Source organism: Lycium barbarum, chromosome 8 (genome assembly GCF_019175385.1).
Source record: "Lycium barbarum isolate Lr01 chromosome 8, ASM1917538v2, whole genome shotgun sequence".
NCBI classification, from domain to species: Eukaryota; Viridiplantae; Streptophyta; class Magnoliopsida; order Solanales; family Solanaceae; genus Lycium; species Lycium barbarum.
In genome coordinates, this window is record NC_083344.1 from 131,454,724 (window position 1) to 131,472,699 (window position 17,976).

The 17,976-nt window shown below is 34.7% G+C and overlaps 2 protein-coding genes across 2 annotated transcripts; both read right to left on the bottom strand.

Annotated features, from left to right (window-relative positions):
* Positions 1-7,096: 7,096 nt before the first annotated feature.
* Positions 7,097-9,752, bottom strand: LOC132605502 (beta-D-glucosyl crocetin beta-1,6-glucosyltransferase-like). The gene has a single exon (XM_060318636.1). It carries the CDS (start codon positions 8,815-8,817, stop codon positions 7,255-7,257), a length of 1,563 nt encoding a protein of 520 aa, XP_060174619.1. The 5' UTR covers positions 8,818-9,752; the 3' UTR covers positions 7,097-7,254.
* Positions 9,753-12,362: 2,610 nt separating this feature from the next.
* On the bottom strand, positions 12,363-17,357 carry LOC132607500 (chaperone protein dnaJ 6-like). Its single transcript, XM_060321501.1, has 8 exons — positions 17,027-17,357; positions 14,902-15,000; positions 14,707-14,808; positions 13,676-13,732; positions 13,488-13,594; positions 13,318-13,400; positions 12,888-12,978; positions 12,363-12,800 (listed from the first exon to the last, which is right to left on the bottom strand). The coding sequence occupies exons 1-8, from the start codon at positions 17,144-17,146 to the stop codon at positions 12,605-12,607; spliced, it is 855 nt and encodes a 284-aa protein (XP_060177484.1). The 5' UTR covers positions 17,147-17,357; the 3' UTR covers positions 12,363-12,604.
* Positions 17,358-17,976: the final 619 nt, after the last annotated feature.

Below are 17,976 nucleotides of genomic sequence, written 5' to 3' on the forward strand. Positions count from 1 at the left end.
ATTGTATGAACCATCCCTGCAGTCAATTTTTTTTATAATAACGTCGTTTGTTTGAATATTGTTTGACTGCCATAACGAATTATTTTATAGACGATGATTGTTATTGAAAAGTCTAACGATATATGAATTGCTTATTGGGAAAAGGTGCAAATATACCCCTGAACTTTGCGATTTTAGAGTGAATATACCCCTCGTTAAAAAGTGGTGCATATATACCCCTGCCATTATACAAATGGTGAAAATGCACCCTTTTCATTGACGGAATCTTTTTAATTAAAATAAAATCTACTATAGGGGAATATTTGCACTTTTTCGCAAAGTTTAGGGGTATATTCGCACCTTCTTACACATGTTTTTTTTTTTTTTAAAAAAAAGTTCCTTCATTCAAGGATTAATTTGAATTTATTGCTTTGATGATCAAATTTCTTTTTGTGTTCATCTTCTTATTAAATCTATCATAGATGCCCCGAATTATTTTTATGCAAATACAAAAAATAAATTGCAATTTGATCACTTGTCATTATTGGGAATAATAAGGAATTTCTTTTTACCAATTTCACCTTTGGTAGTTATTGTTTATCAAGACTACAAACACCTCAATTATGGGATGGTATTATGATTGTTCAAATACCAATGAAGAATAAAATAGTTAAATACTTCTTGTAAGTAATATAGAATTGCGACAAATAATTTGAGACGGAGGGAGTAATATTTTGTCGGGATTTTAAGGTGTGAATGAAAATGAGAAAAGGTACCGTTTAGAGGGCACCCAAAAGGCCTAAACTGTTCTCTGCATTTGTTTTCAAAACAAAATTATGGTAGAGTCGTGTGATTTGTTGTCGAATTTGCATTCAAGTTGATGGGGTTTGAGGTACCGCTATGCCATCAACAGGTATACCCGCTTTATCCTGAGAGAAAGTAATCCATAACCTTGGGTAATGTGAGGATTAAATTCCTTCAGGACACATAGTGAATTCTATGGATTCGAATATTTTCAATTTTATGCATTTTACATTTTTCAATATTAACTCATGTTTCTGGTTTATTAGTTTTGATCAACAGATTTACTAACAAGCTTAAGGAATTTAATACTTTTACTCAATGACGAGACCAAACAGAATTTGTTCTGCGATCGAATAGTTAGTGTGGTACTGGTTTCTTTTAATTGTTGCTGCATATGTTGGTTTGGCGAGTCGCAACAATTTGATGGTATTGGTTGCATTACCAACTAATTAAAGTTGTTTGTATCGTTTGAGAAAGGGATTACAGTTATCTTCACTTTAAACAAGCCAAGAGGTTCTGGCACATGGAATTTTCCATCAGAACGTTGAAGTTTGGTGGCCACTACATACTAGGCAAGTATTTGGAAGAAAAAAAATAGTACTTTCACATGATTAGTTTAAATGAAAGTAATGATTGTGTCTATAAGAAAAATCAGAGAATGCATTTAATACTGAAGTTGAGTAATTTCTAGTTTCTGTGAGAAGCAATGTTACGAAGAGCAGTTGGAATTTCGTTTAACCGGATATGTTTTTCAAAATGCACTGATTAATACTGTACATTAATTAGTGGTGAAAAAATTTCCTCTTTGGAGAATTTGGCCGTAAACAATCAGTTGGCCAGAACAAACTAAGGATGCAATTGCAGCGTTTAACAAAGATCGTTATCGTCCCGTTGCTTTAAAGTTCGTGCTTTTACTTTAAGGATGAATCAGTTCAAAAAACGGTAACAATATCGGGTTCTATATTCTTGCTCTGCTTACTCTCAATTTACTACGCTATATGATTTATAAAATCTTAATCCTGTATATGTTAGGGTAAAGGTTTATTACGTGATGATCTCAAAGTATATCCTATTTGCATGCCCTAAAAATAATTAGTTGATGTACAATTTGATAACATGCATAAATATAAAAAAGATTATTTTCCAAGGCGGTAAGACATGAATTAGGCTTACATTAATACTTGAAAGATATTTTTGAGGCAAAACACATAAACAGACCCTCTAACTTGGATCGAACTGGCAAGTATGACCTCAAACTTTGCTAGTGCACAAGTAGACACTTAAACTTGTCAAAACTCGAACAAGCGGACACAAAATTATTGCAGCCCATATACGTGAAGTGCAATGACTCCTACGTGGATTAGTGCCCAATCCGAGGTTGCCAACTAATTTACACGTGGATTACATATATTTTTTTTAAACGAAATATGATTAAAATTAAAGAAACACCTGCTTTTTCTTCTTCTTCATCGTTATGATTTTTTATTTTTTTTAATCCTTAACTTTAGGCTAAAATTTGGAATAATCGCTTTAATGGATTAAATCAAAACATACCCAACTAAAAAAAGTGTAAATCAAGAACAAATACAAATTGAAACAAAACATAAAACACACCCATAACACCAAATTGAAAACAGAACATACCCACTAAAAGTAATTGAATTGAAACCATGAATCAAAACACACCCAGTAAAAGAAAGTGAAATTCAAGAAAGAAAACAACTCAAATGAAATCAGAACTAACGAAGATTGAAGAAGAACTCCTTGGCTCTCGATTGCTTTCTCCATAATTTTTTTTTTTCTGAAAGCAATTCATGACGTAGGACAAGTCATCATGGCGGTAACTCTACCTAGTAGACTGGAGATCCCACAAGAGCTAGGTTCAAAGAGATCAAACAATGTGATGAATGACGGTTCAACATTGTCAAATAACTCAACCTATTCTCATGATGAAGACAATGTTCAGAAACATGGATAAAGCATGAAGGCTTTTGACGAGTTAATAAAGCTTAAGTTTTTTAATGGTTTCTAAGTTTGTGAAGTATGACCACATAGTGTATCTACGGAATGACACGTTTAGGAATCACCTATGTGAGTGTGATATGTAAGCCGCTTCAAGGAGTATGTTAGGTAAAGGCCCATGCTTTACGCACTCATGAAACCAGGCGGTGTTCATGGCTGAAATGAACACAACAGTGAGAACCAAAGGCAGTTAAAGGGTTACTTGTGTGACATGTGGTTGTCTAGGTATACACCAAAGCTCGACGGTTCAAAGATATCAAATCTACCGATTGACCAAGTATGTCACGCCCCGAACCATGGCCTAAAACACAGCACTCGGTGTCTTGCTGCATGTGACCGAGCGAACCACATGACTTGTTGAGTTTACATGGGACATGAACTGATGCGGAATATAAAGTAAACATGCATGAATTGTGAAAACATGGAGTTCAATAATCATAAGTCTAAAAATATTATTATTATTATTATTATTATTATTATTATTATTATTATTATTATTATTATTATTATTATTATATCATGAATGCGGAATTATGGTAATGTAGCCATTAAGGTCAACTCAACTGAACATGACAACTGACTAGTCTATGAAATCTCTGACACGAATCTGTCTGCTAAACTGTTCACCGGGACAAGGCCCTCGGCATACCTTAAATGCATAATTGACATAAATAGAAGTAAAGACACAACCCCGAATGAGATGGGGCTCACTAAAAGCTGATACGAGCAATGTCCTAACGAGCAAATATGTTGTCCTGTCAACCAATACCTGTATCGTGAAATGCAGGCCCCCGGGTAACAGAAAGGGGACGTCAGCATATTGAATGTACTGGTATGTAAAGCAACTGAAAGAAATAACATGGTATATGGAATAACATGATAAGAAGTGAAACTGAAAACCTGGACATGAACATGAGCATGAGTATATATATATATATATATATATATATATATATATATATATATAACATAAGTACAACATGATAAGTAGGGAGAGCATTTCATAAACCGACAACATGATATCACCACGTGGATACGTAGAGTCTGGTACCTCGCCGGACCAGCAGAGCCCTCATACCTTGCCAGGGTATAAGGTGGTAACGTGCCTGATGGATCCATTCAGTGTAAAATTAAGGTATCGTCCTAACTGGGCGGAGCGATCCTTATCCTAAGGTGGCTACGTAGTTTCAGGCTATCTGAGCCTTCTCGGGAATTCGAGCAACTCCCGAAAACATGAACATGATATAATTGGCTAAGAAGCCCATGATTTTCGTGAATTAACTTATACGTGACTTGTAATCATGATTTCAAGAAATAACTTGTAAGCATGGTTTTATGAAATAACTTGTACACATGGTTTCATGACATAACTTGTATTTAGCATGTATGTATCTTGTATCATAGCATGAAAATAATTATATAATATAGTTGCATGAAAACTTGTAGACATGTAGGATATTCATGAAATAATCATTCTTAGTTAAAAACATGCATGCAAGAACCCATGGAATATAAGATATGGGTTTTCATGGATTACAGACTGATTCTCAATAATTATATGGAGTTATTAAGAACACAATGATAGAATAATAGCAATTCATACATAATATAATCATGGACATGGACCTAGGGTTGTCATGAGCATGGTATAGAAAACCCTAGTTTTTCGTAGAGAATCATAATTTATGGATTATGAGGCGTGGGGAAGAACAATTATGTTCCCACACGTAGATAGTAACTCTACACACCTTAATCGCTCCAAAACTTGAAGAAAAGTCTGAATCTTTGAAGAAGAATTCCAAAAGCTTTGAATTTGGAAAGCTTGAGAGGATTTTCACTGATTTTCGTAGCTATTGTTCGTGGCTCAAAGGGTACTGCTCCGAACCTCAAAATCCAATCTCCACCGTTCATATTTTATACTTATATGTTATGGACACTCAGTTAACATGTGGGCTTGATCCAACGGTTAGTTTATCGGTAAACACCAAATTAATATGGCTGGTCGGAATGAAACTCAACATAAAAATACTAGAGTTTTCTCCAACTTTTTACAACTCTTGATTTTTATAGGGTAACGGGATGGATGAATTTATTCTAGTCTTTATAAATGATAAATGTTGTAGAATAAAAAGGTTCTTGATTAAAATATTTACCTTGGAGGAAACCTTAGGAAACTAGATTGTCAAACCAAATTCTTGAAGGTTTCTTGATTTTTCTTGACTGCAAGAATGAGTTTCTTGCAAGATTGAAGTGTCTAGGTTCTTTAGGGATGGAGGTAGAGAGAAAACTAATAGTCTCTTAGGGTTTAGAATAGTGTTAGGGACTTTTTTACTTCATACAATAATAAAATAAGGAGTCCCAATTCGAGTAGGAAAAGGCTAAAAACGTAACCCAAAATCTGAAAATTCTGCTCCAACCAGTGATAGTAAAACAGGCAGTTTGAGCTCCATAAGATACCGTTGGAAATCTATTCCAAAGGGCTACAACTTTCATGTTTTTATTTTTCTCAAATTATCAATTAATTAAGGAGTTTGGGGTGCCCGAAGTAGGCTGGTCAACCACTTTCGTAATACGTTCAAACTTTCAAATTTTTCTCTAAAACTCTAACGTTACGAGTCTAACATGAATTCTCAGATATGAGTTGTTACAAAGTATATCCGACATATGTTCACTACGGAAAGTTCAAAGGGAAACCTACTTATCTAGATGCAATTAATCCTTACTTACGAATCACACAGTTTTTTATGTATGCTTTAATCATAGTCATTTCCCATTCATGTGGGGGATTGTGAATCACACAGTTTTTTATGTATGCTTTAATCATAGTCATTTCCCATTCATGTGGGGGATTGTTGGCATTTTAAGGTGTAAATGGGAAATGAGAAAAAAGGTACCGTTTAGAGTGCACCCAAAATCCATCTCACCCTATCACTGTCTATAAATCCAAAGGCTTGGCCTCAGATTTTATACACCAAAAAATCTGAATTTTTTCTCCTCTCTAAATTGTTCTCTACATTTGTTTTCAAAACAAAATTATAGTAGAGTCGTGCGATTTGTTGGCGAATTTGTGTTTGACGAAGTTGATAGGGTTTGAGGTACAACACGCCAGCAATAGGTATATCTGTTTTATCCTGGGAGGAAGTAATCCATAATATAGGATACAGTAAGGGGATTAAATTCCTTAAGGATACACAATGAATTCTGTGGACTCGAATATTTTCAATTTTATGCATTTTACGTTTTTCAAGATTAACTCATGTTTCTGGTTTACTGGTTTTGATCAATAGATTTGCTAACAATCTTTTGGTGTTGATTTGCATGTCAACGAAGAAAAATTCAATATTCAAGCAGAATCAACCACCAAAGTCACCACGCACGCAAAGCAAATCAAGCCAAAAAGCAACTCAATATTTTCTCTCATACATGTTCCAAAAACAAAACAAAAAACTACCAAAACATCAAACTCATTGCCTGAACAAAGCGAATAGAGATACTAGCAGAGATGTTCCGATCAAAACACCGGCAACTGGCAAAGAGAAGGCGGCTCCGGCATCAGGTGCCGGTGCAGGAGACAACTCTTGTGCGGTGGCAGCAACAACCACAACGACGACGGTGACAACCAAGGCCGTGATGATGCTAACGTGAGCCATTTGTGGATTTTATGAAATCGTTTGTTTGATGAGGGATGAAGATTGTTAAGGTTCATGCATGTGCTTTATATAGGAAGGGATGATGGCGAATTTGGAATAATATAATTTAAGTTTATATATAAAGAAAATTTTAATGTGGAATATGGTGAAATATGGACAAAGATTTAAGTTATACTTGTGATATATAAAGAAAAAATTGATGTGCAATGGGACGAATATGGAAAAATATCTAAGTTATAATGATGATAAATATGGAAAACGATTTAGGAACCATTGGAAAATATTTGGAAAAAGTTTTTTCTTTTTAATTTGGAAAAAAATATTTGAAAGAACTTAAATTTTAGGATATTTGACAAATTTAAAGCATTAAAATTGCTTAGGAATTATTTTCAATCTACTCTTAAATATAAGGGATCATTTTTGTCATTTTTTCAGTGAGAAGAGTTAACCCTTTACCCGTCTCAAATTCTAAGACATGCTCAAAAATCAAAATATAGCTAGAACACTACAAATCAATAATTTTATGTCGTTACAAACACAAGAATGCACTATATGTACATTACAAAGAATTAGAAAGTTAAAATAAAAGTGTTACGCATAATGGAATTAGAAATTTAAAATAGTACTCCTATTATTCACCCATGAAAATAACGAGTTATATTCTGAATGAAGCAAATTGGAAATACTAATTTCTATCGATTCGACATACTTATTTGTAATGATAATAGAATAATCAACATTACAATAAGAAAAAATTTCTTATGCTTCATACAATAATTAAATTAACCAGCTAGAAAGGTTAACAATTCTTGCTCTTATTCTCATCATGACAAAGTTGTGTTAGCTCCATAACAGCTGCATCAATATCTTCCACATTTTTAAATCTCAACTTCTCACCCAAATTTCTCACATTACATCTCAAATTCTCCCCTGATTTTCCACATATTACATCTTTGATAACTCTTGCTATATCTTCTCTATGAAGTGATCCATTATCATCCCTCAAAACCTCCAAAGCTACTCCAATTTCCACTAGCAATTTAGCATTCACAGGTTGATCAAGATCCATGGGCATAGCAATAATCGGAATACCATAATCTATACTTTCTGAAATCGAATTCCATCCACAATGACTCACGAATCCACCGATACTCGAATGAGTTAGAATTTTTGCTTGTGGGGCCCATCCTCCCATAACCATCCCTCTATCACCAACTCTCTCCAAAAAACCTTGTGGTAATGCCTCTTCAAGACTTAAATTTTCCCCTTTTGGAAACCTAACTACCCATATGAAATTCACATGGCTAAGCTCTAATCCAGAAGCTACTTCCTTCAATTCTTCTTTTGTCAAGAAATATCCACTCCCAAAAGAGACTAGTATAGTTGAGAACTTATCTTTTTTACCTAACCAATCCATAATCTCCATGTTTCCATCAACACTAGCCATAGGATCTTGAACTAGTGTACCAATTGGTAAGACCTTAAATTTGATTATTTCGGACATATAATCGATGTATTTACCCTCTATCTCTCTCGACGTGCCTATTAGCATCATGCCAGTAAATTCTTCTGGAGCTCTCACTTCAGGATCATCGTCTTCACGATGTTCCTTAACCACTTTATGAGCTCTTGTTAGCTCATAAGAACATAAACGAAGAGCTTGAAAGGGGAATTCAACATCCGGTTTCACAAACAAGTGGCTGAAATAAGAACACATAGCTGCACAAGAAGTGAAAAATCTAGCACTTGGGATGTTAAGGGAAGAAGCCACACCAGCAGCCCATAATTGCTTGACATCATGGATTAACAAGTCGGGTTTTCGAGTTTTCAAGATGTTGAAGAGATTTGGTTTGGCCATTTTGAGGGCTTTTTGAAGGGTGGAATGTAGCTGCAGTGGGAGACCATTGGTTGTATGATAGTGAGGAGGAAGCTCTGGAGAGTTTGGTAATTCGAGTTCCACAAGGTGAATTGAGGAAGAATAGCATTCTGGGATTCTTGTTCTGATGAAACTTAGGTTAATAGGTGAAGAACATAGGTCAACCAAGAAACCTCTGTCAGCGAGTTTTTTGGCTAGCTCAAGAAATGGAGAGATGTGACCATACGCCAGCCATGGAAACAAGAAAGCCTTCAATTTGGTAGATTTTGTACACATATTGTGTCGTTTGTGCGGGGAAGGGGCAGGTGTGATAAGAGTGTGTAAAGAGAAGATTAAGTTTAGACGAATTGCAATACACTTTGCTTGAGAATATGTATGTAAGTTAATTGAAAAAAAAGGGTGCTTTTGAGGAGCTTTGTTAGAATTGGAAGTGTTGATAAAGACTATAAAGAGGATAGAAGGCTGAGTTCTCAATGCTCTAGTCATTTTTTCTATATAGGCGTTACATTTTTAGCATAAGAAAGGGCCATCAACAAAGACAGGCAAATGCATTGCTTAAATTTTCACGAACACTAACGTTAAACAAGTAGGTAAATTAATTACCAAGTCATGTATAAAGTATAAACTTTAGGTTCCAAATAAATTAATGTCCAGCCTATGGGTCTTCAATAATTACTACTTCTTTTCCTCTGTTTTATGTACCTCAATTACATGAAAATTCGATCTCTTTCCTATCCTTCCTATTTCATCCTTACAGATCTTTGTGCGATAGAAAGAAATAAAAAGAAAATTCATGAAACATTTGGAGTAGTAAAAGACTATGAAATTGAGTTTTTGCTTCAATTACCAAAACACAAAAAATCTGTACAAAAGCCTTGTTTCTTTTCTTTTCGGGTAGTTAATTGCCAGATTATACGATTATAAACGTATTTACAGGTATAATCACCTCTTATTTAGCAGAATTATCACTTCAAGATCAAACAGTGGAGAAAGAAAAACCGAATGGTTACAAAAATAATCCAACATTTTGTACTCAACAAACTTATATAATTGGAATTATATACTTCCAAAAGATTAAATCTCAATACATAGCATTCAATCACAACAATAGCTCCTAATTCCCTAACAAACCCCTCTATATAAAACACAATCTCTCATCACTGAAAAATTACAATAATCATTTAAATGAAAATTCTAGTGCCTGAAAATAGCAACACCACATAGAAGAAGAGAAGTTTCAATCAACTCACCGGAACACAATGAAGCAAAAGCAGCACTGGCGCTGAAGTTTCAGCCATAGCAGAGAAACAAGCAATGATGAATACAATGAACAATGCGTTGAGAATGCTAGTTTGAGCCATTTGATGCACAAATCATTAAATACAATATTTGTTTTGATTATTACTTAAATTTTATTCTACCATATCGTTAAATTATCTTATTTTGCGTAACGACAGCTTTATTATGATCGCATCGTTACTTGTTTTCTTTCTTCATTTTGTCTTCACTTATTACCTAATAATCGTATTTTTTTATCCTACTTAGATCGTATTCTACTTTTCTTGTAGGTTATCACTCAAATTATTGATGTGTGACATTATATAACGGCAGGATCGATACAATCTAACCCAACATCGTATCCATCAAAATCATACAGTACCATACAATCCAGGGCGGATTTAAGTGGAGATGAGGGTGTTCACCCGAACCCCCTCGGCAAAAAGTTACGGCGTATATATAGAATTAATATTCTATGTTTATGTACTTGTCTTTAGCATCTCAGGTTCGATTCCCATCAACAAAATTAATTTTTATATTTAGCTTTTCTTGTTTTTTTCGAACCTCCTGAGTGAAAATCCTAAACCCGTCACAACATACCATGAAATATATGCGATACATTACGAAAACAATAGGTAACAACCGTCTAAACAGAGTGTTGAAGTCAATAAAATTTTACCATCAGATATATGTACTGCAAAAATACATCCATTGAATCACTAACAAACTGAATAAGCACTGCCCCCTCTAATACATAAAACACCACCTCCCATAACTGAAAAATACAATCAAATCTTTAAATTCTAATGCCTGAAGATAGCAACAAGACCTAGAATAATGGAGCTTATAACCAACAAACGGGAAGATGATGAAGCGAAAGCAGCACCGGCGTCAGGTGCCGGCGCTGGAGCTAATCCCAACTCTTGGCCCCAAGTTTTAGTCATAGCAACCATGAATACAATGAAGAAGGCGTTGAGAATAATGCTGGATTTAGCCATTTGATACACAAATTTGTAGAAAAATGTGACCGGATATTGATTGTACAAGTGAAGAAAATTAGTGTGGGGGTATTGAAGGAAGGAGTTGTGAATTTATAGGGGTTCATTGGCAATTTTGACCCTATTTTGTGCTGGTCTATAGGACTCGTTTGGCCACAAGAATTATTCACTTTTTTTAAAAAAAAAAAAAATCATTTTATTTGAAAATTAGCGTTTGGCAATAAAAAAATAATTCCGCCGAGCTGCCTTTTTTTTTAATATATATATATATATTCAAACAACCAATTACATTTTTGCAAAAACTACAACAAAAAACAACTCCAACGTTAAAAAAAATCCATCTATGGCCAAACATCAACTTAACTCTTGCCGTTCAAGGAAAATATACATTTTTCGCGCAATATAAATTTTATATTTTCATATCATAATATTTTACAAATTATATCATAAATTCATAAAAAAAATTATGTTCCGTTAGATATAAGTTTGATTTTGAAATAAAAGTTTAAAAATTATGTAGCTTTTTTGAGGGGTAACAATTAAAGACCAGCCAGTTTGAAGGCCAAAAGTGCAATTTTTTCTTTATAGTGGGGGAGGGGTGTGTGAAGGAGACAGCTGGCGACAGATATATTGTTAGTTTACCAAACGAAACATAACAGCTGGGGAATGTGAAAACTAGAAAGTTCACAATGCCTATGATTATTGTTTATTGTTGTAGCAATTATTTGTTCACATTAATTGTTTGATTTGTGGCTGATTCAACTTTTGTCAAGTGGGAGATGAATCTTACTAGATGATTTAAATGATCTAATGTATTTAGCCATCATAATGTATAAACACTTACTTGCCAGCCATTTTACCAAAAAATGTTACTCACACCATTTTAATTTGTGTATTTTACTCTCATTTGCTGTATAATGACATTACTTGTTTGGGAATTTAAGATTTAAAAGATATTTTTAATATATTATACACATCTCTAATTCAATACCATAAAATTATTTTTTTATTTTTGTAGATTCTTATTAAGACAAAATGAAACGCTTGAAGTATTAGGTGACCTAATAATCTCTTTTCTATGCATGAGTATAATTGTTCTGGAATTTTGAGCTTTTAGTCATGCTATTAACTAATTTATCTTAGTGACCAAATTAGTTCATCTGTCAATTGAAATGCAGCGTAGAAAGATCAAGTTTGGGTGACATTTTAGGTTTGCTTTTACTCATACTTGTTTGACATGCATGTTTGAAGTTTTAAGAAAGATTATACGTGTAAAGTAAAGTAAGATAATTCTTTATGATTAGAAATCATCTTAGACAACAATAAGAGTTGTGGTGTATTAACTGATACTACTCCATCTTTAACCAAGAGGTCTCGAGTTCGAGCCTCCTTGGGTACGGAGTCACCCTTATTAGGGAGTGCTTTGATCCCTAATGTGGAACTACCCGGCACGAATCAGGATTAGTCGAGCCCTAATGCGGATACCAGACACCGAATGGAAAAAAAATCATCTTAGACTTCTAATCTCTTACTTGTTGATCAACTTCAGACTTGCGGCTGCAGCGTTGTGCTTCTGCACTTTGTGGAGCTTGTTTTCGACCCAAAAGGATAATGAAATTTGAAATGCAAACGCTAATACATTTTATTCAAAATTCAAACAACGATTCTTTATTAGCCCAATGTTTCAATATATAGGAAAAAAATCTAGTAACTTCATATTCCCTTTGGTTTCTGCTTTTGGTATCTCCAAACAAATAGAGAAGGTAATGCAGGTTACTAGTCACATTAACACAGTAAAATTTAAGACATAATGGAGTTGAAACAAACAAAGGATGCACGACTTACTATCGTTCTTTCACAAATTTACATCAAGAAATGATAGTGTTTCAAATCCTTGCATCAAGATGCACAACCTCATACATGATGGTCAAGCACAAGCACAAGCAAACAGCATAAACAACTTTTTGCAGCATGGTGTAGGTTGCATTATATTACATTTACTTATGCTTAGATTGCTTCCTACTCTCCAGTTTTCTTCGAGCAGCTTCAAATTCTTCCTCGCTTGGCTCTGTCACAGATGGATCCCCACCGTATTTGCTAACCAAAGATGAGAACATAGAATTCATTTTGCCTCTCCGCTCATTTTGCCGCTGAGAAATAATAGCATACAAATCCTCTGGTTCTTTCTTTGATCTGCAACATTTCAAGTTCTCCGGTTAGAATGTAGCACTTTCAGAGTTTCAGTCAAAATGATGCATAATAAGGTAATAGATGACTCACTTTTGCCTACGTCTCAATGGGTTTGTAGGCGGTTTTGTTTCAGACACTTCCTTTGCCCATTTCTCATATGCGTCGGTTGACTTTATCTCCCCTATCAAAGTAAAGTATAAGGTATCAATCACTTTTCAGCAAAGGAGCAAACTTTTACAAGGGATGGAGGACTTTGTTCAACCTAAATAAAATACTGAGTTAAAAAAATTATCGGAATGTTGATGCAGCAAACAGATGGTTAAATAGTGTTGAAAGTCGCATGATTAGATCGAACGACACATCTATTCCCTAATTGTAAGGGCATCATAGAGGACAAATTGCGAGTTTTACTGATGCTTGAAATCTGTTTTAACTACATGACATACCTAATATGATGGCAGCTCCTAGAACGAATATTTTTTAACAAATAAAGGCCATCGAGACTGAAGTTAAACTATACCTGCTGCTATAGCCTCATCCAGAATATCTTTGAAGCGATGTGAATCTAGTTTGAGATCAGAGCAAATCATGGAGCAGAAGAGCCTGCAGAAGATTGCATATTAGGTGGCAACCTAAAAATCAAAGCATTACAGAGGAAAGAGCATATCGCAACTGCATTTCTGCTCATACCTCTTCATTTTACCCTTGTACTTCTTGTACAGATCAATCAAGTCTGTCCTCTCCGACTCGGATCCTCTATAATTTGCTTCAAACTTTTCAATATCAGCCTCGGTAATCTGAAAAAAACATGTAGGGTCCTTCAATGTTTGAGTGTCTACTACTCAATTAATAAAGTGGAGTAATTATTTTGTTGTTACCTTTGGATGCATAGCTCGGAAAAACTCCTTCAAGTTTTCAACATCTCCTGCTAGGTCCTGTTAATAGGCAGATGATAATGAGGAAACCTAATTTCTTGAGATAGGCGTCAGTGAGGGGCACCCAATTAGCACTTCAGCCAAAAAGAACATCCTACTCTCTATTTTTTATTCTCTAATACAGATTGAAAAGATCGTTTACTACAGTTTTCAGAATCTCAATATGTAATGATTGATATTAAGAGTCAGATATCATTTAGACTTGACTACAAGAACCAAATATATAAGCTGGCTCAACATAAAAGACACCACACGTGCATGTCTACTGTAACATTAAAGAAGTTGTGCACAAAGTGCAAGATTGACCCTATATAAGAAAAGAGAAAAAAGTGCACATAACACATATTCAAACACTGTTTGTTTCAGGGAAGGGAAGAGGAAAGTGTTGATTTATTTCCCCAAGGGAAGATGGTCATCTTTCCCTTTGACCGATATGCCTACAAAGGAAGTTAAACACGTTCTTTTACTCCTTCCCTTCCCTAACATGGAGGCGCCGCATACCCTTCAACTTCCCTTTCTTTCACAACCTAGAAAAAATTAAAGTCATATAGTATAGCACTACCTCTTTTTATTCACCTCCATTTACCCCTGTTTTCACCTTAAACAAAGTAGGCCTTGACAAAGAATTGGCCAGAATACTAGTTCCCAGAGAAATCTGTATGAAGGTTGGATTTCAGCTTTACTATTAACAAAGAGTTGATCACCTAAACCCAGTTCAACAGTCACTTTTCCGAATCTATTACATGATGGTAATAGGATTTAGGCACACAGTCAACTTTTACCTTATCGAAAATAAAAAATAGGATTCAGGCTCACAGTCATAAGAATGAAACAATCTTTTAGTAAAACAGACCAGCATATGCAATAAACATAAGTAAAATTTCCCAACATAGCAAAGATGCTAGAATTTCCAAAAAATTATCAGAGTTTGCAGGATCACAGGGAAAAAGAAGAATCACAGCGATATGACTCACATCGTCATCCACACAGCCAGTCTGATCATAAAGTGCTCGTTTCTCCTCATCACCAAGAATTGCTATCACCTTTTGCAACTGCTGAAATTTCTCTTTTGCTTCCTATTGAATGTGAATTTAAAATAATTCGTCTTTCAGTTAGCTAATGTATACAGCAAACTGGGGCAAACCATACTCAATCATGCAGCCAGTTACCTCATCATCCGGATTCTTATCAGGATGAAGCCGCAGAGCCAACTTGTAATAAGCCTTCTTTATTTCCTGTTGGGATGCTGTTCCTTCGACCCCGAGAATCTGCAAAGTAGATGCCTTGTTAGTATTGCAGCTCTTCCTTGAACATAAACAAAATATAGCAGTAACTTAACACAACAACAACAAACAACAGCAACAACATACCCAGTGAATCCCCCAACGTGGGGTCAAATAGCAGTAACTTAACACAAAAAAGAAAAAAGTGTGCTTTGTTTGTGTAAAGATCTCCCAAACCATACTCCATAGGCTCGTGAAATTTTACTTCTATGGCTTCATTTGTAGGCATATCACATGCCTCGTAGAATTTATCACTCTTTCTACAGCTATACATGCCAGTATTTACATATTTATGGAGGAAAATTATCAGGGAATTTTACAAGCAAATCTGTAACATTTGTATTTCTTTCTGCAAACTGTAAAACAAAAGTAATTAATACACCCCATATCCAACAAGATATCCTCAATTTGCAGTTTGCATAAAAACCACATAAAAGGAGTCACTAGCCGGTGCACCGGTGTTCAATCATTACAACAATGAACTCCATGATCTTTAAGGCAAAATACTAGTCTTAGTGCTTCACATCCTTCACAGTTCAACATTCTTTGTACAGCTACAAAGAAATCAAAATGGCAGGATCCATGCACATACAACAAATACATGCATGTACATATCGACAGAGGGAGATTATCCTACAATTTTCCAGTCTAATTTGTATAACAGATATTGTTGCTTGCACAATTCATTTCAGTAACTATTAATACACTCCATAAAAATTGAAGTTTTTTCATGCCAAAAACATACTGAGCAACTTGTTACTAGTCTCACTCAATGATCGTTCAAGCAAAATATAGGGGGCAAATTAGTACAAAATCTTCAAATCGAGTTATATTAACCAAAGGGTCTTTGTGAAACAGCTCTCTACCTCCATGAGGTAGGGTTAAGGTTTGCATACACTTTGTCCACCCATGCCCCACTTGCGGTATTACACTGCGTATGTTGTTGAGTTATATTAACCCAAAACACTATAATTACTTGGACAACGCTAATCACATGTTAATAAAATCCTAAAGCATTAAATTGAAATACATATATAAACCAAAAGGTCCAAAATCATAACAAATTTAAATATTAAGGCAAATTTCGCCATCTTCTACAAGCACATGCAAACAGAAATATGTAGTAGTCCCGCTCGAACTATATTTACAGCTAACTAATTAAAAACATAGATATATAAAGTTCTGTTTGCTACTACAAGCTTGCAATTACTTAACTTAAAATGCTAGATCCGCCTACCACAAACTCAATGATCTTTCAGGCAAAATAGGGCAAGCAAATTGGTACAGACGTTCAACATCACGTTATATTAACTCAAAACACTATAGTCACTTTGAAAACCCCAATCACCACATATTAACAAAATCCTAATGTACTTAATTGAAATACAGATATAAAATAAACCAAAACCATAATAAACACACAAATTTAAACATTAAGCCAAATTTCATATCTACTACAAGCACATAGAAACAGACATATGCAGGGGCGGATTGATGTGTTGTTGACCCGAACACCCTCGGCAAAAAATTACAGTGTATATATAGGGTAAATTTCCTGTTATGTGCATATATTAACTTTTGAACACCCTCGACAAAAAATTACAGTGTATATTTAGCTTCTTTTTTTTTCAAACACTCTGAATGAAAATTCTGGATCCGCTCGTAAACAAAAATAGATATATAAAGTTCTGTTTGTTACTACAAGCTTGCAATCAGGGGCGGATTTATAGGATAAATTTTCTGTATTTATGTACATATATTAACTTTTGAAAACACTGAATAAATGCAAAAGGTTAGCTTCAGCTGTCCATGGTGTTCAAAATTGTCACGTGTCCTGGGTTCAATTCCCATTGACTATATTATTATTTTTGAAACTCTTAAGCGAAAATACTGGATCCGCCACTGCTTGCAATTGCTTAACTTAAAATCCTAGATCCGCTTACAAAGGGTAAAAAGCAAAATGCTTGAAATAGGATAAGTGTACAGAAAAGAAAGAAAAAATTAAGAGTACCTCGTAAAGGCTTTTCTCATGGGAAGAAGAAGCGTTGAAATTCTCTTGATTTTCCTTCATTTCTACGTCTTCATCAAAATTTTGCACTGGAACCCTAGCCGTCTTTTTTCCCTTACCCATACGGCGAAGCTGAAGATTCTTACACAACTTTTACAAGCAAAAGCAATAGACAAAACAACGTCAAGGGGAAATTTTGAATGGATTTCAGTTGCAAGTTAGGTATTTATAAAGGTGAAGGATTCCCGCCTTCAAGCTCTCCGAGTTCCCGCCAGGCGCCACTAGAGATTTATGGAGGGTCAAGATCTTCCCACCTAAGTAGAGTATAGTACAAGTAATTTGAAACACTCTTATAACTATATCAATTTATAAACAACTTTAAAAATTTATAAATATGTAATTTTATTCGAAATAAAGGTATATTTATTGAAAGGGAAAAGGATCAAATATACCCTTCTACTTTAGTTTATTAGTCAATTTTGTCCTCCGTTAGCGAAAGTAGTCAAATATACCCTCTGTTAGCCAAAATGTACACATGTAGCCTTAAGTGGATGGAAATTCTCAATTCAGCCAAAATTAACCATTTAACTATAAATACTCATGCCCCAACGGTTGAAACCCCCCCCCCCCCCCCCCGACCATCACCGAATAAATTCACCCAAATTTTGGTTGAATTGGGAATTTCCATCCACTTAAGGCTACATGCGTACACTTTGACTAACGGAGGGATATATTTGACTACTTTCGCAAATGGAGGGTAAAGTTGATTAATAAACTAAAGTAAAGAGGTATATTTGACCCTTTTCGCATATTGAAAATTCTATCATTTCTTGACATCCTTTATTAAATCTACGGCCTTTTGAAAAAATCATGTGAATTTGACCTATAGTGCATCATGACCATATTAATAAGAGTGATATGTATCAAAGTCAATTGATGAGCGGGACGAATAT